The 24820-nt window shown below is 37.3% G+C and overlaps 1 protein-coding gene across 1 annotated transcript in view; it reads left to right on the forward strand.

The window, feature by feature from the left end:
- The window catches only part of CACNA1D (calcium voltage-gated channel subunit alpha1 D), a gene marked incomplete at both ends in the record, with an annotated part of 193841 nt that overhangs the window by 126605 nt on the left and 42416 nt on the right, over nt 1-24820 (forward strand). The window contains 10 exons of the mRNA XM_080625329.1: nt 433-539; nt 1580-1667; nt 2143-2250; nt 2419-2471; nt 2732-2878; nt 6720-6921; nt 8143-8301; nt 9571-9681; nt 15146-15229; nt 15562-15645. Coding sequence (XP_080481455.1) covers nt 433-539; nt 1580-1667; nt 2143-2250; nt 2419-2471; nt 2732-2878; nt 6720-6921; nt 8143-8301; nt 9571-9681; nt 15146-15229; nt 15562-15645 — 1143 coding nt within the window. The remainder of the gene's footprint in view (nt 1-432; nt 540-1579; nt 1668-2142; nt 2251-2418; nt 2472-2731; nt 2879-6719; nt 6922-8142; nt 8302-9570; nt 9682-15145; nt 15230-15561; nt 15646-24820) is intronic.

Consider the following 24820-nt stretch of genomic DNA (forward strand, 5'->3'; position numbering starts at 1 on the left):
TCCCTTCTGCTGTGGGATTACAGGCAGGAAGAAAGGAGCAGCACTGCTGGTGGTCCAGGTGCTCAGATTAGTGAGTGTCCTGCTGCTGCCGGCTCCACTGTGCGACGGCACTCACCACCGCAGATCTGCTCTAGGCTTTGCTTTGGTCTTGATCAGTGCAAGGAGAGAATGATTTGCTGTAGAGAGTTGTAATCAAATGCTGTTGACATCAGAAACAATTTCCACATTTGCTGGTGTTGCTTGAGCAGAATTTTTATCATTTAAGTGAAAGATTTACTGTACATAGTGGGATTGTTTTATATCTCAATTGCTTTTTGAAAGTGAGATAATATTGTATACATTCATGCTGTAGGCAAGTGTCTTGTAAACAGCCTAAATGTGAATTTGAATAAATTGAAATATAGACTAAATGTGTAACAATTCTATTTTTAGATGACAGCTTTTGGAGCATTCCTTCATAAAGGGTCCTTCTGCAGGAATTATTTTAATTTGCTGGATTTGCTGGTTGTGGGTGTTTCTCTGGTATCATTTGGTATTCAGTAAGTACTATACTTATGATTTATTTTTGCTTAGGGATTTTTATACTGAAATCAGTGTTTCAGCTTCTTTGTTCCACACCTGTGTGGGTGTGCAGTATCAGTATTCAAGGTTGGGACTGGTTTATGAGCCTGTAGTGCTTCTATATAGAGAGTGGTGTAACTCACTACTAATATGGGTTGGAAACAAATTACTACATCCCACTATTACCAAGAGAACAAGGAAGAACACCATTACACTGTATCATACAGCAATTCCCAGAGTTTCAGGAGGTTTATATATGCTCTTCTGTGCTATTGCCACATCTACAGTCTAGTTCTACAAGCTCTGTTTCAGCATTGACCTACTGGAATATGTAACTTGACAGTATTTGCTTTGTTTGGGTCAGGGTAAATATACTAAAAGAGCCTGAAGGTGCTCATTGATTCACTGAGCAGTTATGCCTCATGTAACATCATCTGTGAAACCCTTAGTGGCTTAGAAAAGAGCAAAGGCTGGGTATCAGTCAACTGCTTCCTACTTTTGTATTCTGCTTGTACTAGAATACCTATTCCACAAACTTTCAGCCTCACATTGTTCTTTAAAAGGTTGCCTGTTTCCTCAAAATGCAGTCCTATCTACTTAAACAAAGAGGATGTGAGTCGTTTGAGATCTTTTTATCTGCAGCTGGTTGGAAATTAAGGTATTCATTGATTTACAAGACTTGCCTAGTGTCTTCAAAAGAGCTTGTCAACACTGAAAAATACTTTGGGGACTGTTTTGCTCTTGACCAAACTTAACTGCTTTACAGTGTCAGACAAGCTTCTGAGCTGTCAATTCCCAAATTGCTCCAGAAATCAAAATAATTCTTATGGCATTTATGAGAAAGATGCTATTTTCTAATATTAATAAAGGATCAATAAAGAAATACTTAAAAAAACCTTGAATATATATTAAGACTTTTTGAAATTTCATGTATAGGAAAGTTGCAAGAACATTGTTATTCTTAGTAATAAAATCAGTTACCTTCAAAGTAACAGAATAACTTTTTTCCCCCCCCCAGGTCAAGTGCTATCTCAGTTGTGAAGATCCTCAGAGTTTTAAGAGTCTTGAGGCCTCTAAGGGCAATAAACAGAGCAAAAGGACTTAAGGTGTTTATTTTTATTTTTTAAATCATATTTCTGTTGGCCTTATTGTTCAGTCCTGCCTCAGGTTAAAAATTCTTGTGTAAGAAGAATTGCCTCAAGAAGTTCACAGGGCAATGACGTAAACCAGTTTCTGATTCTTAAATGTATTAGATCAGGTTCTGCAGTTTATAGGTGGAGGAACAACAGTGCCACTGAGAGCAGATTTTGACCACAATCCTTGCTGTGAACGAACATGTTAGAACAATATTTGCATTGTTTTTTCATAGCATTTATGTAATTTTTAGTCAGTTGGTGTTGATGGGTCTGTGTCAACAGATTTATAGACAAATCTATAAAGCAAGTTTAATTATGGTAATAGGTATAATATTGACAGCATAAAACCAGTAACTTAATCTGAGTGATGAAATAGACTTCTATGGTGTGTATTCTGAGATACTAACAAGGTGTATTAAAATAACTTGGGTTTCTTTCTTTCCAGCATGTTGTTCAATGTGTCTTTGTGGCTATTAGAACTATTGGTAATATCATGATTGTTACAACACTGCTGCAGTTCATGTTTGCTTGTATTGGAGTGCAGTTGTTCAAGGTAAGTCGACACTCAAAATTTGCATTGCATCAAGAAAAGCAAAGCTGCCCTGTATTCTTGGTGGCTTGCTGCTGGAACTGGGTTCATCCCATTCTGAAACAATCATAGTATAAATGTGTTCATTTCTCATAATCTGCTTTTTGTCATTGCTTTCTGTTTTATATGTAGGGAAAATTCTACAGGTGTACTGATGAAGCAAAACAGAATCCTGAGGAATGCCGGTGAGAACATCTTTGATCTAAGAACGTGACACATTATTTTCTGAATAATTTAACTGTAGCAGATGTGGCCAGGCATGTGTCAGGCCATTTAGGTTTGTGAAAATTGGAATTACCATCTTAAATCCACCAGAAAACACTGGTTAGCAAGAAAATGAAACAAGCTTAGGGAGGGAATGAAATGCACAGCTTTGGACAGAGAATTAGGTAACTCTGAGGCTAGTGTAATATTTCACTAATGCCAGTTTGTTTCTTTCCCACAGAGGGATATACATCGTTTATAAGGATGGAGATGTTGATAATCCAATGGTCAAAGAGAGGGTCTGGCAAAATAGTGATTTCAACTTTGATAATGTTCTCTCTGCCATGATGGCCCTTTTTACAGTATCCACTTTTGAAGGCTGGCCAGCGTGAGTGAATTCTCCTTGTTTTCATGACTGTTACACTTTCGAGAGTAGTTCTCTGTCATTTACCAGCCATCTGTGGGCAACAAAGCAGTCTTAAGTGATGGCATCAAAAGTTATTAATGGAGGAAGGAAAAAAAACTTCTATTCTTCTGAATCTATGAACTTTCTCTGTATTTCTTCATTCACCTTTATCTATAAAGGGCAAACTTATATTGTCTGATTCCTAAATCTTGCAGCTACTTCTATAATGAGCTATTCTTTACAGTATCACAGTATCACAGTATGCTAGAGATTGGAAGGGACCTCAAAAGATCATCTAGTCCAATCCCCCTGCCGGAGCAGGAACACCTAGATCAGGTTACACAGGAATGTGTCCAGGCGGGTTTTGAATGTCTCCAGAGAAGGAGACTCCACAACCTCCCTGGGCAGCCTGTTCCAGTGTTCTGTCACCCTCACTGAGAAGAAGTTTCTTCTCAAGTTTAAGTGGAACCTCTTGTGTTCCAGTTTGTACCCATTACCCCTTGTCCTATCATTGTTTGCCACTGAGAAGAGCCTGGCTCCATCCTCGTGACACTCCCCCTTTATATATTTATATAAACTAATAAGGTCACCCCTCAGTCTCCTCTTCTCCAAACTATAGAGGCCCAGCTCCCTCAGCCTTTCCTCATAAGGGAGATGCTCCACTCCCTTAATCATCTTAGTTGCCCTGCGCTGGACTCTCTCCAGCAGGTCCCTGTCCTTCTTGAACTGAGGGGCCCAGAACTGGACAAAATATTCCAGATGCGGTCTCACCAGGACAGAGTAGAGGGGAAGGAGGACCTCTCTCGACCTACTGACCACCCCCCTTCTAATACACCCCAGGATGCCATTGTCCTTCTTGGCCACGAGGGCACAGTGTTGGCTCATGGTCATCCTGCTGTCCACTAGGACTCCCAGGTCCCTCTCCCCTACACTGCTCTCTAACAGGTCGTTCCCCAACCTATATTGGAACCTGGGGATGTTCCTGCCCAGATGCAGGACTCTACACTTTCCCTTGTTATATTTCATCAAGTTTCTCCCTGCCCAACTCTCCAGCCTGTCCAGGTCTCGCTGGATGGCAGCACAGCCTTCTGGTGTGTCAACCACTCCTCCCAGCTTAGTGCCATCAGCAAACTTGCTGACAGTACACTCAATTCCCTCATCTAAATCATTGATGAAGATATTGAATAATACTGGTCCCAATACTGACCCTTGAGGCACTCCACTAGATACTGGCCTCCAACTAGACTCCGCCCCACAGACTACAACTCTCTGGCTTCTGTCCTTCAGCCAGTTCGCAGTCCACCTCACTACCTGATCATCCAGGCCACACTTCCTCAGTTTAGCTATGAGGATGCTGTGGGAGACTGTGTCAAACACTTTGCTGAAGTCAAGGTAGACCACATCCACCGCTCTGCCATCATCCATCCACCGTGTTATGTCTTCATAAAAGGCTATGAGGTTGGTCAAGCATGACTTCCCCTTGGTAAAGCCATGTTGACTGCCCCTCATAACCCTCTTATCCTTGATATGCCTTGAGATGGCACCAAGGATAAGGTGTTCCATCAGTTTCCCAGGGATGGAGGTGAGGTTGACTGGTCTATAGTTACCTGGGTCCTCCTTCTTGCCCTTTTTGAAGACTGGAGTGACATTTGCTTTCCTCCAGTCCTCAGGCACCTCTCCCATTTCCCAAGACTTGGTCAAGATGATGGAGAGTGGTCTAGCAATGACTTCCGCCAGTTCCCTCAGTACCCGGGGGTGCATCCCATCTGGACCCATGGATTTATGGATGTCCAGATTGCTCAACTGGTCTCTAATCCATTCCTCGTCGACCAAGGCAAACTGCTCCACTGACCTGACTTCATCTGAGGTCTCAGGAGTACAGGGCTCTTCAGGACTGCCTCCAGCAGAGTAGACAGAGACAAAGAAGGCATTCAATAACTCTGCCATCTCTGTATCTTCTGTCACCAGGGCACCCACCCCATTCACCAGTGGGCCTACCTTGCCTCTGGTGTTAGTTTTATCAGCCATGTATTTGAAAAAGCTCTTTCTGCTGTCCTTGACCCCTCTTGCGAGATTTAATTCTAAGGAGGCCTTAGCCATCCTAGCTGCCTTCCTACATCCTCTAGCAGCAGCCTTGTATTCCTCCCAAGTGGCCAGCCTCTCCTTCCATGACCTGTAAACTCTCCTCTTCCTCTTGAGCATACCCAGCAGTTCCTTATTTAGCCACGCAGGTCTCCTGGCCCTCTTCCTTGACTTCCTAAGTGTTGGGATGCTCTGATCTTGAGCTTGGAATAAGCAATTCTTGAATGCCAACCAACTATCTTGGGCCCCTTTACCTTCAAGCAGCCTTGCCCATGGGATTTCCCCCAGCAATTGTTTGAAAAGGCCAAAGTTTGCCCTGCTGAAGTCCAGGGTTGCAATTCTACTTGCTATTGTACTGGTCCTACCACACAAGATCCTGAATTCCACCATCTCGTGGTCACTGCAACCGAGGCAGCCCTCAACCTTTACTGCTTCGACCAGCCCCTCCTTGTTAGTGAGGATGAGATCCAGCAGCGCTCCTCTCCTGGTTGGCTCATGCACCATTTGCATGAGGAAGTTATCATCCATACACTGGAGGAACCTCCTGGACTGTGGCTGGGTTGCTGAGTAGTCCTTCCAGCAAACACCAGGGAAGTTAAAATCCCCCACGACGACCACGGCCTGTGACTGTGAGGCCGCTCTCAGCTGCCTGTAGAAGGCCTCGTCAACTTCCTCACCCTGATCTGGTGGCCTGTAACAGACACCCACAACAGTATCACCCCTGCCAGCCTGCCTCTTAATTCTCACCCACAGACTCTCAACTCGCTCGTCCTCTGCCCCTGGACAGAACTCAGTACATTGCAGCTGCTCTCGCACATAAGGAGCAACCTCACCACCCCGCCTGGCTGGCCTGTCTTTCCTGAAAAGGACATAGCCCTCCATGAGTATATTCCAGTCATGTGAGCTGTCCCACCATGTCTCTGTAATTGCCACCAGATCATAATCTCCTGACTTAACACAGGTCTCTAACTCCTCCTGCTTATTTCCCATGCTGCACGCATTGGTGTACAGGCATTTCAAGGAGAGAGCTGAGCTCACCGATTTCACCCTAGAATTATAGGAGACCTCCCAGTCTTCATCAATTCTAGAGTGCTGCCCCACTGGGGCAAGCCCAGTTACAACCCCATCCCCCTTCGAATCTAGTTTAAAGCTCTCCAAATGAGCCCTGCTAATTCATGCCCCAGCATCCATTTGCCTCTGTGAGATAAACCTTTCCCACGTGCCATTGTCCGGTCTGGAGCCTTATAAAACCAGCCGTTATCAAAGAATCCAAAGCCCTGCCTGAAGCACCAGTCTTGTAGCCAATTTAGCTCTAATGGAAGTATTCCTCTTCCAGGTTTATCCATCAATGCCCTTTTAATAACACTAATATGAAACTTACAGGCATTCAAGTAAAACCGTTACTAAAAAATCAGTACACTGCATAGAGAAACCCAGGAAAAGCAAGCTAGCAGTCCCTGTTTCCCTAAATGAGAAAAGTCTTAGAGGATAGCTTTATGTGGGGGTTAAAAATAAAAAATACAATCATCTGGTTATATTACCTGGATTCTTTTGGAAAAAGGCATAGAACATTGTGTGGTGTGATTCTTCTGGGTTTCATATGCTTTGCAAGCACTGTTAGTAACTACAAAAAGGTAATCCTAAACAGCAGCATTTCTGACACCTGTTCTTTGAGTTTGAATATTTTACTCTCTTTTGTCATTTTAATACTAATAGAGGTCCAATTGTGTTTGTTTTTCAGGCTGCTGTACAAAGCCATTGATTCAAATGGCGAGAATGTAGGACCTGTATACAACTATAGAGTGGAGATCTCCATTTTTTTCATCATCTATATCATCATTATTGCTTTCTTTATGATGAACATATTTGTTGGTTTTGTGATTGTTACATTCCAAGAACAGGGAGAACAAGAGTATAAGAACTGTGAGCTGGACAAAAACCAGGTTAAAATAAATACTGAATCTTAACTTTTGAAAGTATTGTTTTTTTATTTATGCATGAAGAGCTTCCTTTCTGCTTTGGGTCAGAAGAGGGCACCAAACATATCTTGGTAAAAAAATTGAAGTCATAAATGTTATTAACTGCTATTCAGGTCATTGTGTGTTCTTCTTTACGTAAGCCCAACATATCAGTCTTTTTGTTGTGAACAGTGTTACATTAAGCTTGTTAGCCTCTTACTGTCTCATTTGTTGGTGTCACATTAAGAAGAATAGAACACTTGCCAGTTTATCCATAGGCAGAGGTAGGGTTTACAATAAGAACAGGAAAATAAATTTTGTGTTCTGAATAGTCTGAAAGTGTTCAAAAGATTCTACTTTCCCTTCCTCATTTATTTAGAAATTCACAAGGGATATTCAGATTCAAATTAAAATAATAATAATAATAATTATAATAATAAAATCTGTGCCCTTTACTGCTTAATCCTTTGACTGAGAAACTCATCAGTCAGCAGCAATGTTTTTTTCAGGTGCTCTTGTCTGATTGTAGTATACTTCATTTAAACAAAGTTAAGCATGAAACTTTAGCCAGCGTTTGTTCTGCTTTTTGTGCCCTGTCAGTTAGCTTTTATAAGCATTCTTCAAAGCACAAGTGGAAAGCCCAGCCTACATGAAGATTTCAGGCACTAATAGAGTAGGAGGTGAATCCATGATATTCCTATGCATGTGGCGTGATTTTTCTGGGTAATTTAACTGAACTATTGGGAATAACATTTCCTCAGTAATTATTTTGTTGACTCCAGGGTTTTATGCTACAGTTAAGGTGGTGATTGAAGACATGCATGACTCATAGATCAATTAATAGTCATGTTGTTAATAGTCATGCTGTTCACTATACATATTACATATATATAATCTATGGTATAATACTGTATAGTAATACACTGCATAAAAAGGTGAAACACTTTAGAATTTCCTTGAGCATTATTTGATTCTTTGTATGTGGCTGAGTAATATATATGACTTACACAGTTATGAATGACCAAGTGAGGATTGGTAGGCTACTTATTTACTTTATTAACACTAACTAATAAAAAAACCCTACATGAAGTAGATAGACTGCTTGGTTTTTAAGACATACTTAACAATTTGGCCGTATTAATTCTCCTAACAGTTGATTAACTGTTAGGTACTCTCTGTCAATTTTTTATGTATTTGCTTTTACAGCGGCAGTGTGTAGAATATGCCTTGAAGGCACGTCCTCTTCGTAGATATATTCCAAAAAATCCTTACCAGTACAAGTTCTGGTATGTGGTGAATTCTACTGGATTTGAATACATCATGTTTGTCCTCATCATGCTGAACACACTTTGCTTGGCTATGCAGGTAGGAAAACCAGAAGCTCTTTTGAAGCTGTTGGCATAAATAGCAGGGAATGATATGAGTGATACAATGCCTTTAGTTTATAGCAACCTGTATTTTTTTTTATGAAGTGAAATAAGAAAAACAAGCACCTCTGATCATAGTACTGTCCTGTGACATGTTCTAATCTGTTCTTCAGTTTTCTGAAGTCAAATTATTTAAAGCAGCTTGGTGTTTATAGATCTTCGTAATCTGATCAAGCTCTTTGAGCTTTATTTTGTACCTGCAGTGTAATTTAATTTATATGTGTGTATTCCCAAGATCAGCCATGTGCAAGAAAAGTCTAATTTTCAGATTTAGCAATGTTAGCAAATGTTTCCTCAACCCCTTAGATTCTTTTACTTAGTATATTCTTTTATGCAGTGCCTTTAAGCATTATTCCACCTCTGTGTAGTTTCTGTACTTGTTCTGTGATCATTTTGTATATAAGCTACTCCATATTCGATTGGATTGGACTAAATTATCTTTAAAGGTTGCTTCCCAAACGATTCTATGATATTTCTATCATCTGTGTCTGTATCTTCGGAGGTTTAAAAACTTAATATGTGAAACAACTCTAGTTTTGTGTGTTAATGCAAACCTCATGCAAACATGTTTTCATATATTAGCTTTGTACCTATATATACATTTGTGTGTATTTTTGCATGTTTTTACTTTTTCTACATTATGCATGAAATTCTTTACCACCTTCTTCTCCCTATGTATTTTCTAAGTTTCTTTCTTTACCCTAGTATTTCAGATATTGATGTGAAAAAGAATGGTTCAAATTCAGTTTACAGAAGCATTCTATCTTTTTCAGTAAACTTGCATACACTCTATCCTTTAAAAAATATTACTCCTGCACATTCTATGTTATTCTGTGTAGGCTTTCTAAGCAGGTGGGACACAAGGTTATGCAATTTTAAAACCTAGAATATAAAACTTGTGAAATTGCTGTTGTGTAATACTCCTTTTTTGAGGAACAGTTATCCTCTCAAAACCATCTCTCTAGAAATTACCTTAAGATGTAGAGGAATGACAATTTTGTTCCAGTCAATGCCAAAATAGAATAGATTTAAACCACTACATTCTTGCCCAGAGATATTCAGCTAGTGTTGTATAAGTGTACATGATAAATACTATGAGAAAATTTTTTCCTTTGTTGAATTTTTGCCAACTTTGTCTTAGGCTGCTTACTTTCACGTGATAATTTAAAGCCTTTACTTTTAAAAGTATTGTATTTTTCATCCACAGCACTATGGACAGTCTAAGCTCTTTAATGATGCAATGGACATTATGAACATGGTTTTCACAGGAGTGTTCACTGTTGAAATGGTTTTGAAACTGATTGCATTCAAACCCAAGGTAAGTGTTAGATATGCTTTAATTCAGTCATCATCACAGGAATCAAGTATAACATATGTTTCACATTAGCTATGTATTATTCAAAGAACAAAAAGATCCTATGTTTCCCACGTGTATCTGTAGAAATGTTAGTCTGATAATATGTATATATGTAACTCCAGGAAATGAAATGCAGATATCAAAAACATATTACAAAGTGTTTGATGAGGTCTGGAATATTTAGAGGTAGTGAAAATGTCCCTTTATAAATCAGATAAACTATTTCCTATTACAAGCATTGCTGCTTCTGCTATTCATGGTACTAAACTCATAACTTTATGCTAAATTAATCTCCAGAAAAGACCTGTATATTTCCTATTCTAAAATGAAAAAGTATTTCTTTACTACTAAAATATAGTCAAGTACTACAAACATACACATAAATAATTTGCATTTTCAATGGCTTTTTTTAGAGTTTTGTTTTCAGTTATACATGCACTATATTTGTTAGAGGGTTCCACAGTGAGTAGTTCATTCCTTTTGTTAAAGGGACACTGTCAAAATGAATAATGCTGACACATTTTCAAAGGTAGATTTGCAAGAGAAACTGATAACTATAGTTACTAACTGAAAAAGAATTTATGACAGTGCACAAGTTGATAATAAAAAACTGACAAAAATTTTGGTTTCAGTTCTGGGCTTACATTTATATAAATAAGTAAAGTGTGGTCACTTGCTATACATGTGATTTTAAAAAAGCCATACATGCCATTTGAATTTTACTGATCTCACCATCTAAGTTTGGTGGTTTTAATTTCCACTGCCCTTCTTTTAAAGTAATCAGGATATCTGCATCTGTAATACGCTGTGAGCTGTGCCCTTTCCTGGTGTTTAGTGATCTGTATGACTCTAGGTTGTGTGGGCAATCTTACTCTAGCTTTAAACAAGCTAGCTCTCGTACAGGAACATAAGTCATAGCTGCCTAGAGCTCAGCATGGAGTAGATGTATAACTGCATTCCAGCTTTTCAAAACTATTTGTTCAGTTTGTATTTTGTCACAAGCTCTGCTGTGGAGCCTGATTTAAAGCTAGCTTGTATTTGCCTACAGAAACAAATTATCACTTGAGGTCTGGTGTTGAGATGTGAAGTATGGAGTTCTGGGTGAATGCTTACCCACTCTCCCATAGTCTTGCTCTGCACTGTCCAGTCTATTGTACATTTCTAATGAATTTATTTGTATTTTTGTGTCACCTATCTCATTCAAATGCTAAGGATTTCACATTAAAAATAACACGATATGAGGCCCCGGAGGAGGTAGCTCAGATATGTGGACCACAGTGTCATGAGTATGCTGATTGTGTTTCCTGATTTGTATTTCCTGTTCTATATCCTTGTTTCCCACTGAAGTTTCAGAAGACTTTGCTGCATTTTATCGTCTGCTCTTTGAAAGAAGATTGTGAATCCTTGTATGGCTATCCATGCACTTGTGACTGCAGTCAGAAATAGCAGCTAATGCAAAATACAGTGGTCTCATCATGAGTGTATAAATCACAGTGCTCCATATTCCTACTCGTTATCAAATGCAATGTCTTAATGCTGGTCTCTTAAGACTATGTAAATTGAGTTTTAACTCTGTTACAACAGGCTTTCTATCTGATTGGATGCTTGTACTGTGAGAGATCATTAGGCCTGAACCCTGACAGTTTGAAGGGCACCCAGGGAAAGGTCCTCGTTTCTTGAACTTTGTTCACTTCTAGATGGCAGAACACCTTAGACTTCTTAATTAGCAGTACAAGGTTAAGAGGCTCTGGTACTAATCAGACTTCTGACAGAGATTAATTAGCAAGAAGGGAAAGGAGTTAAATATCTCTGAGGTTGTTCCTGTTATTTGAAGATTTTAACTTTTTTAATAGTCAGATACAGTTAAAAAGGCCCCACCTTTTTGCAACATACAATACATAGTTCAGTAATAACTGAAAATCAGCTATCAGTCTTAATCAGAACATGAATGTCTTTCAGTAATCTAAATTTTAAACTAGATATATGCTTAAACAATGAATTGCTTTCACTTATATTAAGATCTAATAATAGATCAATATGAATAATAATCTGAATAAAGATCAATCTGAACAAAGATCAGTCTGAAACCCAACTTACTATTTTGCTTTAGGGTCCGTGAGGAAAGGATAATTCATTTCTTCCTCGCTTGTGTCACTGGTGGGATTCTTAGTCTAGTCTGGCAGAATGGACAGTTTTGTTTATTAATTGAGTGAATTTAAAAGTAATTTCAAAGGTGCTTAAAGCATCACATAAAAGCTCCGTTAGTCACTCTTTAAGGTAAAGGAGAAAAACGTTAGATTTTATCTCATCTGCTTGACAGTGTCCCCTTAATATGCTGACAAAAATCCTGTGAAAACTGTGATCTTTTGGTTTCACCTGTCATGCAAATGTAAGGCTTCTATAAATTATTGATAATCTTACTCTGATATTGTGTTATTTAAAACCAAGGTACTGCAGACTGCCTTCCAGCTGTGAAATGTATAAAACTTGGATAAGTGATAGATACTAAAAGTGTCGCTGAGTGTCTGGCACACTTCTTGACTGGGAGATTGGAACACAGAGTACTTTACAGAATGAGATCCTAAACTTATTAACAGAGTACTAAAAGAACTAAAATATTTCTGTGGTAGATCTGTAGAGACATATTTTGATGTTAATTCTCTATGCCTACATACTGTCCAGGATCTGTGATTTTATCCTTCAGTATTTCTTAATTAACAGATTTTTCATCATGTAAGTTAAAAGAGCAGGCATTTTTTCTTCACATTGTTCTTCACATATGCTAAAATCTGTTCCTTAGCATGGTTTAGTACAATACAAAACAAAATACAGCTCTGAAATCTAAAATAATCCATCAACACCTACCGTATGTACAGCTTCGTGGTAGCTAGCTGTTACTTAAACTTTTAATGATTTTCCATGTCGTTTTACATCAGATTTTTGTAAGAAAAAACGAAAGATGGCTAGTAAGTGAATTGATCTTGGGTCATTGCAGTGGTGAAAACAACTTCTTTGCATGATGTTTATTTGCTGTGACTTGTCCATTCCTCCCTTTTCCAAAACCATCTTTATTTTCTCTTAGTTTTTGTTTATTTGTATGCTTTTGCTTTACATATTACTTTGAACAATATTTGTCTATACTGATGGAAAAGGTTTCATAAAATAAATGTGTAAAGTATTTTAGCTATATTAAATCAAAATATGAATTTATTTTTTCAGTGCTTTATATTGTAGCATGTCTAGTACAGTAACTTTTTCTGTAGCTGAAACTACCCTTTATTTGACGGACCTTTTCTGGTCGCTGTTGTAGAGGAAGATGGATGGCACAGCTGCAGGTTGTGCTGATTTTCAGTTTGCTGTTTGCCAATAGTCTCTTATTCTATGTATGTATATAAATACCACTATTTTAAAATCTATAAGGAAACTTCTTTTAAATAAGAAAAATCAGGAATATGAATTATCAGGAAGAATATTATTATGAGAGTAGCTCCCCTTCTTTAGCTGGCAGCTGCTAATTTCTTTAGGACTATAAATTTGAGTATTGTTCAGCATGCTGTTTAGTAGAAACTTTGAGAATGGCTTGTTCTTATGAAGCAGGATGAGGAAGGAAGGAACAATAGGGAATTGTGCAGAAGCTCAGAAATGGATGTTTTCATTCAGGAGGCCAAATCCATGAACACTGGCTTTTACCGCAAGATTGGAATTGTTGGTTAATCTAAAAGAACCAAAGCATGCGGCACAAAGGGCTGTGGTAATAATCATATTCTGATCTGTTTTCCTCTTAAATCCCTTCCTTAAACGAGGGAATGATTATAGCAATTTATGCTTTAGAAGAGCTGAGAAAGTAGCATGAGAAACGTAATGCGGCTTTCCTGACTCTGCTCAATGCTTACTCTTCTAGAATACACTGTAGAGCTGCTGTCTTCTGTAGCAGCTCTCTCGTGGTCTCCAAGAGCAAATTTCCACATGAAATTAGCTTTTTCTTTTTTTCAAACAGCAGTGCACTCAAGTGTAACCTTTAACCTGTGAAGTTACCAAACATTCTAACCGTTTAAAATCTTGAGAAAAATATTACCCAAATCTAGAAACTGTTGTAGCTGATTTTGCATTTCTGTGCTAACACCACACATAACAACTTAAACTACTCAGCTAGAAGTATCTTATAGGAAACTGTAATAATAAATGTAATGAGGCATAAGGTTACATTAGCACACTTGTAATTTTAAACATTTTTCTAAACTTATTTTCAATAGTGGCTGACAAGTTAGTACTTTTAAATTGATTAGCAAGAAAGGAGAATGTATGTGTACCAAAGGTGCATATCAGCCATTACACATTCCTTAGTCATGGTTAGCTGATAAATTAATGTGTTTGAATGTCAAAAAGGAGAAGTTCAGAAATTTTTGCAATGCTGAATTTAGTAATAGCTAGGCAAAATCCACATATAGCAGAAAATCTACATATCTTGGCACTGCAGAGTTCCCTTAAACAGAGTAATATATCTTGATTTGTTCCCAGTGACAGATTGATTCTGGAACCTACTTCAGGATTTCTTCTGATGTATCTTTTTTGCTCAAACGTGCAGTTTTGATGCCAATAGACAGCTAATTGCATGATAGCACTTTATAATAATTTGCAGCCCAATGTGCCAGTAACATACATATCGAGAATATATTTAAAGTCATAAAATGTCAGAAGGGACACTATGAAAATGAATTTTCAGACATTGGATTGACTGTATTAAAAGCATTAAGAAACTGTTCCAAGTTGTGATGGTTCCGAGCACTGACTTCACTGATTACAGAATCAGGCCTGCCTGCAAATGTAGTGTGAGATCCTATATTAAACCTATTTTATGACTAGAAGATGAAATAAGTTCTGTAATATTTATGCACAGTTCAGCATTAATTGTGCATTATTAACCAGTGATGTGCTCTGACCCAGTGAATATTTTTACCAATCACTTACATAGGACTATCATACAGTCATTAATGTTAAGGAGGTTTCAATTGGATTGGTCTTGTAGAAATATAATTAAAGGGATTTTGTTATGCTGCTTAGGTTAATAAGGTTAGAATTTTTCAGCCTTGCTAGAAGTCCAAAACCAATTCTGGATGGTGGCTTGCTTGCCAACATTGTGCTTATATGATGGTGTATTATGCATGTGTACTGCGTGTGTGTGTGCGCGTGTGTGTCTGTGTGTGTGTCTGTACATGTATATATATAAAGTATATATATACACACACATGCACATATATGTTGCTTTTCCTTCAGTAGGCAATATTGTTTGTTTTGTTTTGTTTTCTCATTAGACACCAGGTTTTGTTTAACTAATTTCTGTTTATGCAAAACTAAACAGAAGTATGCAAATATTTGACATTTCATGTGTAATCACAAACGTTTGCACCCTGCCTGCTCTGTTCAGGGCTATTTTAGTGATGCCTGGAATACGTTTGACTCCCTCATCGTTATTGGCAGCATAGTAGACGTCGTTCTCAGTGAAGCTGATGTGAGTATACCCCAGCTTACTTTCCCCAGTCCCTACTTCTCTTTCTCTGTCTCCCCACTATTTTCATCATCTGGACAAGTCACAGATTTTGATCTGATGTTTCTAAAGTTTGAGTACAGACCAGTCACAGGTCAATTATGTTGATATGGGAAATAAATAGCCTTTTTTTTCTGCCATTTTTTTTTTTTAGCAATGAAAGGGAAAGATTAGATTGTATAGTGGTACATCAGAGAAGCCTAGAGTGTTTCTGTGTTATAACACTGTCCTTTTCTTCTCTTTTTTTCTGTTTGTGTTTTTCTCTTGGTCTTTCTGCTGAATGCTTGTCCTAACAGCACTATTTCACTGATGCATGGAACACTTTTGATGCCTTAATTGTTGTTGGTAGCGTCGTTGATATTGCTATAACAGAAGTTAATGTAAGTAGCAATTGTTCATGCACTAAAAAGTAATTGCTGTCATCAAGAAATACAGAAAATGTAAACTTTGTCCCCCCAAATCCTGTTTTAGGAAAGTATGTTTATCCTGGAATCAAAGACCAAAACGTAAATGTAGATGTTTGTGCAAGCTGTCATTATAAATCTATATACTCATATATTTGCACATGCACACAGCATAGTGAGACAATGAGAATTGTTTTTCTATATACGTACAGAAAGTATTTAAAACATTCTATGTATAAAAAAGGAATTAAGCTTCTGTTACTGTTTTACCCAGTGATTTTTGTAGGTAGCTTGACCAAGATAATTCAAGTTTCTCTAAGACGTTTCAGTGGTTCAGTTACACAAGTGAGGATTTTTTTTCTGTGGGAGGTTTGATTTTTAGAACAATGCTAGCATTCATATCTAATAAGGTAGCAGAAGGCAGTGACAGTACTTGGAAAGTAACTTGGACAGTACTTGGACAGTAGCTTGTGACAGTACTTGGAAAACTCCATCTTTACACCGAAATTTTGCCCAATGGCTATTACACTGTAGGTGTTTGGACAACACAAAGATCCCTTTCCAAGAAATGAAATAGTGGTTTTTGCCTGTTTTCTATCCGACTTGTTGGTTTTAACAAGGAAAGCTGTATCACAAAAATGATAAATGAAAGATAATCAAGTGTCAGTTATGTAGTAGATATGCCAGTGATACCCATATCTACATGTTTCTTTGTTTAGCTAGTAAAAATAAAAATTCAGAGGAAAGTGCCTCTTCCCTCTAATGCTTCTTGAGACCTCAAAAAAGGAGACTTGAAGAAGGTGAGGCTTGAATCCATCCCAGCTCAGGGGTCACACAGAAGTCTGTAGGTGAGGTCAGAGTATTCCACCAGCTGAAGATCTTACCTGTTTATCATTATGAGAACTAAGTTATGCAGAAATACCTATGGTGCAGGAGATTACAAACATCCACATCTTTTCCCTGTATCAAAGAACAGATTTAATCAGAGAAAGTTGGAGATATAAATAGTTGCTCAGTGCTCTTTGAAGATACTTAACTTGCATGTTCTACAGCAGTCACAGTTTATGATCTTGCGAATCGCATCACTTTTCTCTGAAGTTTGTTTTAGTAAGCTAGACGTCTGGGGTTTTTTTGGCCCTAATGGTTTCTTTTCAGTGGGATATTTAATATACTTAATTTTAATTAATTATAAGTATTTAAAAATAATTCTGAATTTGAATAAATACTCTTCAGTGGTGCATATTTAAGTTGCAATATCTCTGTCATATCTTGGGAAAGCAAATCCATCCTGTTTGTCATTGCCATTTAATGGAAACAGTTTTTCAGAGAAAACACATTCTAAATTTATTTTCCAAAATATGTTCAGAACCCAATTCTTAGGATCACATTCCTCCAGTCACAATAACAGGAATGATACCTTTTGTTCCATTTAGACAGTACCTTGATTTTGGAACTGTGAATACCATGATAATAAAGTTGCCCAGGAACATGGAATAGAAATTGTATTTGAAAAAAACTCTGTTCTGTTCCTGACATTCCAGGATGAGGGATAAAAGAATCCAAACGTACAATTCTCAAGAGTTTGAGGACTTCACAGTTGATTGAATGAGGTGCTGAGCACAAAGTAATGGCAAAAGCATGGTCCATGGTAGGACAGAAATGGGTGGATAAGGCTACTGCCAAAGGAAATACTTTGTATACTGTACCTATACAGGTCTCCAGAGCATGTTAAAATTGGCACAGACATCAATTACTGGCAGTAGCTGTTGTTGAGAAACATAGTTTTTAATCTTCTTGGGTTCTAGTAAGCATAGTAATACCTATTATAAACGCATTTCAACCAAATACAGAAAACAAATGCATTCTTTTATCTTTTTTTTCTAAGATGGCAGAAGATCTTCAAGCATACACACAGTCTGTTAGCCCTCGTTAAAGACTTCAAATTCCTTTATAGAAGTGCAGATTCTAGACTGCCATATTAAAAAGTAAACACAATCGAAATAATTCTAAGGGTCATTCACCCTAAAATTCCTTTCTGATTTTATGTTGAACTAAGAGAATCTCAAACTGACTGCACTACTGTAAAGAACAGTGGAAGAGTGATGTTATAAATTGGGAGCAGAAGGACTTTACCCCATTCATTAGATTTCAGACTGATTTTGCTCAGTTCTCAGCAGGTGATGGATTTTTCTAGCTGTGAACTGAAGGAACATGAGCTGACGGGGAAAGTCAGTGACTACAGAACTGCATTGCCCCATCGAGACAAAGTATAACTACATTTCATGGAGCAGATTTTTGAAAGCTACTTCTAATTTGTTGGATGGGGGTTGTGTGTTTGGTTTTGTTTGGGCTTTTTTTTTTTTTCCCAGAAGAGTTTGGATTTAGACTTTCAGCTCAAGTATTTACAATATACCCACTCTGTCCATTCACAGACTGAATGTGTAAAGTGTAAAGGAGCATAGTGTTTGAGGAGAGTAAAAAGGCCAATCATTTAGAATTACTTTCCCCAATAATTGCAAAATGTACTTGGTTGTGCAGAGATTGAAAAATAGCTCAAGTGTACTTTTGTCAGCATAGAAGATGCCCCTGTATTTAACACTGTATGGACAGTATTAATTTGACAGCATTGCTTGTAACTGCTCACTGCTGAGCTTTCAGCTGTTAAAAGCACTGTCATTTGAGTAATTCACACAGTTGCTTTGAAAATATTCTGGAGATCATATAGTGATCTTCAGGAAAAGTAAACACTTCAGTCAAAAACTAGCACTGTCATTTCTTAGTTTTTCATGCTGTACTCACTAGAGAACAAAGGCTCATCTTTGTCTTCCTGTACTGCACAGCAGACTGTTTGTGTACTAAGTATTGTCTGTTTCTGGTCTCTTCCCCTTTTTTTGTGCTTTGTTTGTGCAAGTCAGTAATGTATTACAATTTCAGTGTATTTCTGGGCTTGATTTCCCATTTTCAACATGAATCAGTGAATACTTCAGTATCCAGGGAAATTTCTTAGATTTTTCTTACCTTTACTGTTTTGCTTGTACTGAATTATTCCTACTTCATTAATTTGTTTAAATTTCTCTAATACAAATGCAGGATTTTAGAATCTTTTTCTTAATATTTTTTGGCATTCTGAATTGTGCCATTCCACCTATACCTTTTATCTAACACTGACAGTGATCCTGGGAAATCTACGCTCTGCTAAGATACTAGAAAGACTTTGTTTTCAATGGGATTTCAAGCATGATTGAAATGGCACCTGTGAAAATTCCCACTATAGAAACTTCTTAAACTGAGGAAGCCCAGCCTTGCTTGAGGGGTGATCTGAAACACTGTAAATTGATAGCACTAATGCGACATCAGGTCTTGTTGCAGTAGTAACTGCACGAGTACAGCCGCCTTAATTGATCAGTGTAAAAGAAGACTTGAAAGAATGTGAAAACATAAAATAATGTACTCAAGATGAACTAAACATTCTTAAGGGTTTTCATATACAATTGCCTCATGCTGTGGAAACAACTCAGCATCATTCTGATATTCTGTGTGCATTTAGGCTAATTCAAAAGGCCAGCAATTTCTTCTAGTATGCAGCATGTTTGTATCTTACCCATTTTTGTCAAGAGAGTGGGTTGGACTTTCTAGTTACACATCACCTTAATTTCAATACTACATTATGGAAATTATATGCCATCTCATTATTTGGGTTTTCCTTTTATTATTTTTTAACATTTTATAATAATGTATATGGTGCCCTGAGGCTGATTCTTCTGATCAGCAACCTCCCATTCACATATAAGCCAGGAAATTTTGTGATTTGAATATTTTTGGTGCCTGTGGCAATCAGTGTTTAATGTATTCAGTGATTTACAGGACTGCTCAGCAGCCTCAAGGACTGGATCAGTGACCAACTCCAGAAATTAATCACCTCAGAGCAACATATATTTTGGCAATACACTATTTTATATGATGCTTTTTTTGTTTACCCTGTCATTTAATATCCCTTTTTTAAACCAGTTCTTCTTTTATGAACCTAATTGGTTTTCATGTTCATTTTATTTTTAGAAATTTTTAGAGGCAAGTATATATAAGTAAATATATATATGGTATAGCAATAAAAAAATTACAAGCACTACTAAAACCTATATAATTACTTTTTGGTTTTGTGACCTTTTGTTTTCAAAAAGTTTCACATGACACGCAAGATCTTGTTTGGTCATAAAAATGGTTCCTTTTCAATTAAAAATGCAGAGCAGTGATTGTGAGACACAGGATGTGGTCAGTCCATTCTGGGAGATGGACATATACAACTTAAGAAAATGAGAGGTAAATAGATTCTGACTAAGTGTGTAAGTTCTTGAATGGAAATGACATGTTTCAATCTGACCTGACTGTATAGAAATTATCTTCTTTGTCAACTTAGAAACCATTTGGATGACCAGCACTTGATGACTTAGAGGCATGATCACATAGTTATAGTAGTAGTTTTGAAGGTTTTAATTCACATTTTATATTTAATTTTCTTTTACCATTCATGTGCTGCCAAAATGTCAAGAAAATAATGGAGAGTTCACTTTCCTCTTCTATTCTGCAAATGTTTAATGCAGTCCCCATAGGGTTAAATTCATGCTTGAATTTAAGTAAAATTCAAGTTCTTTGCTGAAATTGGGTGTAAAGGAACAGCATTGATACCTTCCTCCTGAGCCCCTCAGGAAAACCTATTTGTCTTGAATCACCACTGTAAACACATGAGGCTTATCCAATGCTTACAACACTTAACTAATGTAGCAATGTCATACACTAAAAAAAAAAAATCTCTCACAAAACCACAACTGAATGTTCTGTCATTTGGCAAGAAGGAGTGCTGTTATTACCATTTCAGCACTATGCAGTGCCAAATGTTGACTTGTGAACCATGGGACACTCTTTTTGATTGCTAGACTGCTAGTGGAGTATGCAGTGGGAGTCCTGGTGCTTATTTTCAAGTAGTTCACTCACCCAGGAGCTGGTGACACAGCTAATCTTGCTTGTGCCCGGGAGTGGTTTAAAAGCCTCTTATCTACCTCCTGTAAGAGATTCTGGACTACAATATTGAACCAAAGCAATTCAGTTTGAATCCCCCTCTATTCAGCAGTATCGTATGTTAGAACTTACGTTTTGTTGCTAGTAATTGATATTTTTGAATACTGTTAATACATTTTGTAGACTTTTGCAAATGTATCTCTAGGCTTAATGATAGGTCAGAAAAATACATTCTCATTTGGCTTTGCTTTCTTAGTATGAACGCTTATTGCAATATGAAATCTACTGTGTTGCAATATCTAATTTGGAAATAGTACATTTCTGAGCTGATTTCATGAAGGTGATAGTACTAATTATTTACTTTATTGGACACATTTATTGTTATTGTTAGTTATAATAACCCCCTATACTATCAACATGTTAGTTATGAACTTAGGAGTTTTAAATACATCTTTTACAGGAGAAAAGATACTTTATTATCTACTCTGGGGTTCTTCACATTGATTCAAAATTTTTACTAAATTATGTATATGGACATTTGATTCATGTTGAGCAGGGGACTAGAGAGAACACTGATAAGACTGAAGAAAATCACTTACTAGGACATTTGAATTTCAGTAATTATTCTGTGGACAAATCACCTACATGTGTACAGATACATGCTGCACATTTCTGAAGATGTTTTGGCAACCTGAATGCTTTCCCATATATGTTATGTCATCATATGTATTTGTCATTCAGATGTTTACTTCTATATTCATAATCATCATTATGTGTTCATTTGTTTTGGCATCCACTCATACCCTTTGGCACAATCTGTAAAAAAGAAGCGTTTGACCAACACTGAATACTAATACTCACTGATTTTCACCATGTTTATTTTTTCTTAAACACAGAGCTACAGTTTGCTTCCAATGCATGATGCAATCTATTCCACACTCTTCACAGTTTTGACATTGAAGCTTTTTTCAGTTAGGATGTTTATTTTGAACTTCCGTTGCAATACGAAGAGCGTGGTGAGGAGTTACTGTTCAGGAATTGTGCTGAAGTTTTCATATGCAGCAATAAATATTTGACCAAAATTGGTAGCAGATCGCAAGCATTTTAATCAGTGAGTCAGAAATATAAGTTCATCATTGGTTAATCTTTTCTGAGGGTTGAGAGTGTTTGGGGAAGAAAGCTGCTGTGTTGAACTTTGATTAAGAAAAAAAGAAAAGTCATATGTTACCACCTATTTGGAGTATCTAAGAATTGGCTTAAAATTGCATAGTTCTGGAGTGCTTTGCTGAACTAGGCTCTCAGCATAGCTGGCACATGGCTGAGAGAAAAGGTAGAATAATTAAGCCAGTCTCGGTCCTCATTTACCTTGTTGCAGTGCATCTGTCAGCCAAGCAGTGACAGCAGAAGCTGTTCACTCATTCTAGCTGTGCCCATTGCCAGCCTTCTAGCAAGGATCCCAGAAGCACATCTGTCATCTTGAGAATCATGTGGTCCCAAGGGGGGGAACAAAAAAAAGTCATCATGAGGACCAAAAGCAGCTGGGACATGAGTAGTGTCGGAATGACTGGTGGAAGGTGAGGGGAAGGAGGAGGTTTGGTAGATTGCCTGACTGCAGGAAATATTTTCATTTGCATTCTTGTCAGCAGCCATCATCCAAAGAGACACTCTGCTGCTCAGCCTGCCCTCTCCCTCAGTCTGCAGTCTATTCTAATACTTTCTCTACATATATATTATGTGCCACCTACTATATGTGTACAGCTCAAGTAATATTACTGAAGTTGCAAATAAGATGATGTGTTTGAGTAGTTTATTTTTTCCTTATCTGTAGGAAGCAGACATTTCTCTGTTACTGTTTGTCTGTTATTGTTACTGAAAATTATGTTATCTTAGTCTTAGTTTCCCAGATCTTCATGTTGGAAGGACACACATAAACATAAACTTTGTCTCATAGATCAGCATTTCCTTTATAAATGTCTGGGTAATTGTCCTGGGTTCAACAGTAGCAGTCATTTTTCTGACTAAGCCATGTTTTCTTTGTGGTATATCACTATACTAGCTTCATTATAAGTCATATTAATAATATAAACGAAGCTGCTGTCTTATCAGATTGAAATGCTAGAGAGGGCAAAATGTTAAACATACCAACTTTCAAATGCCAGTACCCAAAACACTTGGCTAGTGATGGGCAGAATCTGAATATTTTCAGCTCCAGTAGAAAAAAAATCCTCTGCTATCAGGAGTTCGTTTTATTGTTTCTAGCATCTATCTGCACCTTGGTATTTTTGTACAATTGACTTCTGTGAACAGGATTTTTTCATTCCTGGCCTGCTCTTTCCAGTGTCTGTAATTCATAATCCCTTGCATATGACATCATAATGCCTCCCAGCAGCAGCAGATCAGCCATCAGAAACAGGCAAACAGGACTGCTTAGTGCAAAGCAGCTGAGAAAGAGCGATTGAAGAGAGGAGTGTGCATTACACAGTTCCCTGCATTCACAAATATGCCTACACAAATACATCCAGTGCCCTTCAGAGAAAAAACCCCTAGACTTGAGGGATTGTGCCCTCATCATTCCAAGCACCTGCAGCAGAGCTGTTCACATGGTGTTGGTAATCTGATCTCTGGCTGCATTTTCAAAAGTGAGAATTAAGCAATTACTAAGATAGGTATACATAGAAAAAAATTTTTTTGCGAGGGCTTTTTCATAACCAAATTATAATGCATGCACATCATTAGTTTCTTTAGAGAGCAGTTAAATAAAAATCTGTAGGCCTAAAGTATCCTTTTATTGTTCTTACCTTCCCCATTACATATTGCTATCCTAATATTGTTCCTAGCTTATTTGGAGCTCAGTCCTTTTCCTGTAAAAGCTAGTGGTAGTGTCAGTTTGTGATGATACTTTAATCTGTTCTATATCGGTCAAATGCTTAATTTTAATTGTTGATGATACAAAATATTGAATGCTAATTAAGTAATTTGCTCGCTGCTTAAGACAGTATCAAGCGCAGCATGAGTTAGTCACCAGAGGTTAATCTGAAATTTCAGGGTTTGTCTGCAGAAGGTATCATGAAACCCTTTTTCTTTAAAAGCTTTAGTGAAAACAAGAATTTTTTTGTACTAGAAAGTCCACAGAAGTGTGGATCTGTGCATGCTAGTAGCGGTTTGTGGCTGATGATAGGTAGACAGCTTTGTAAGCTTGTTTTCATGTTTTGTGATATTTTGGCATTCATGATATTTGTGATTATGAATTTCTCCTTAATCTCTATCTTAATGGTTTTATTTCAAATAGTTGAAAAATACAGGGTATTTCTAATGCACCAACAATCTTTCATTAGCAGCATATTTCTTACATATTTTATGTAAGTGCTTACAAAGGTTAGATGTTACAGCTGATTTTATAAATACTCTGCTTACTGACATCTAATGAGGAGACCTGGGGTTTGGTTAATATTATTGCTTCAATTTAATAGCAATCCCTTAGGTTTAAAACTCTTTATTTCAGAAAGTACTGGTATCCTGGCAGGGCAGCAATGTATACATATGTAGATTGCATGTAGCTGAACAGTTATTTTTACTTAATTTTACCTATTTGATACCTTTATATTTTTTTATATATATATAATATATATAATATATACCTTTATATTATATAGATTTTACAAAAAGTAATAGACAAAATAATTAGTGTTTTAATAAATACCAGTAATGATGTGACTTCAACGAAGTACTACCTATATTTTTTTTACTGTAGTACGTTTGTATAATATACTGCCAGTATTTTCAGCAGAATTGACTTCTCTCTTTTCCCTTCCTCCTCTCAAAGTTTCATCTTAGGTAACAGCAATACTTGAGATTTTACTCAGTGAAGCATGGCATTGAGTGTGGGTCTGATGCATCCACAGTGTGTTGGAAGCAGCACTGGGGAAGCATCATGGTTATTGCTGCTATATGTGCCAACAGCTGTTGAAAAGTGCCTCTTTAAAAGGAGGATATTTAGGCAAGAGAGTAAGACCCATCACTTGGATCCAATATCAAACTCCAATTTGTTCTAGTGGTATAAATGTTTTTAAAGATGCTTCTGCTCAGTTTTGGAAGAAGCTGCTGTGAATCCATCAGTAGACAAGCAAGCATAGACAGG

This window comes from Psittacula echo (assembly GCF_963264785.1).
Source record: "Psittacula echo genome assembly, chromosome: 9".
Classification (NCBI taxonomy): Eukaryota; Metazoa; Chordata; class Aves; order Psittaciformes; family Psittacidae; genus Psittacula; species Psittacula echo.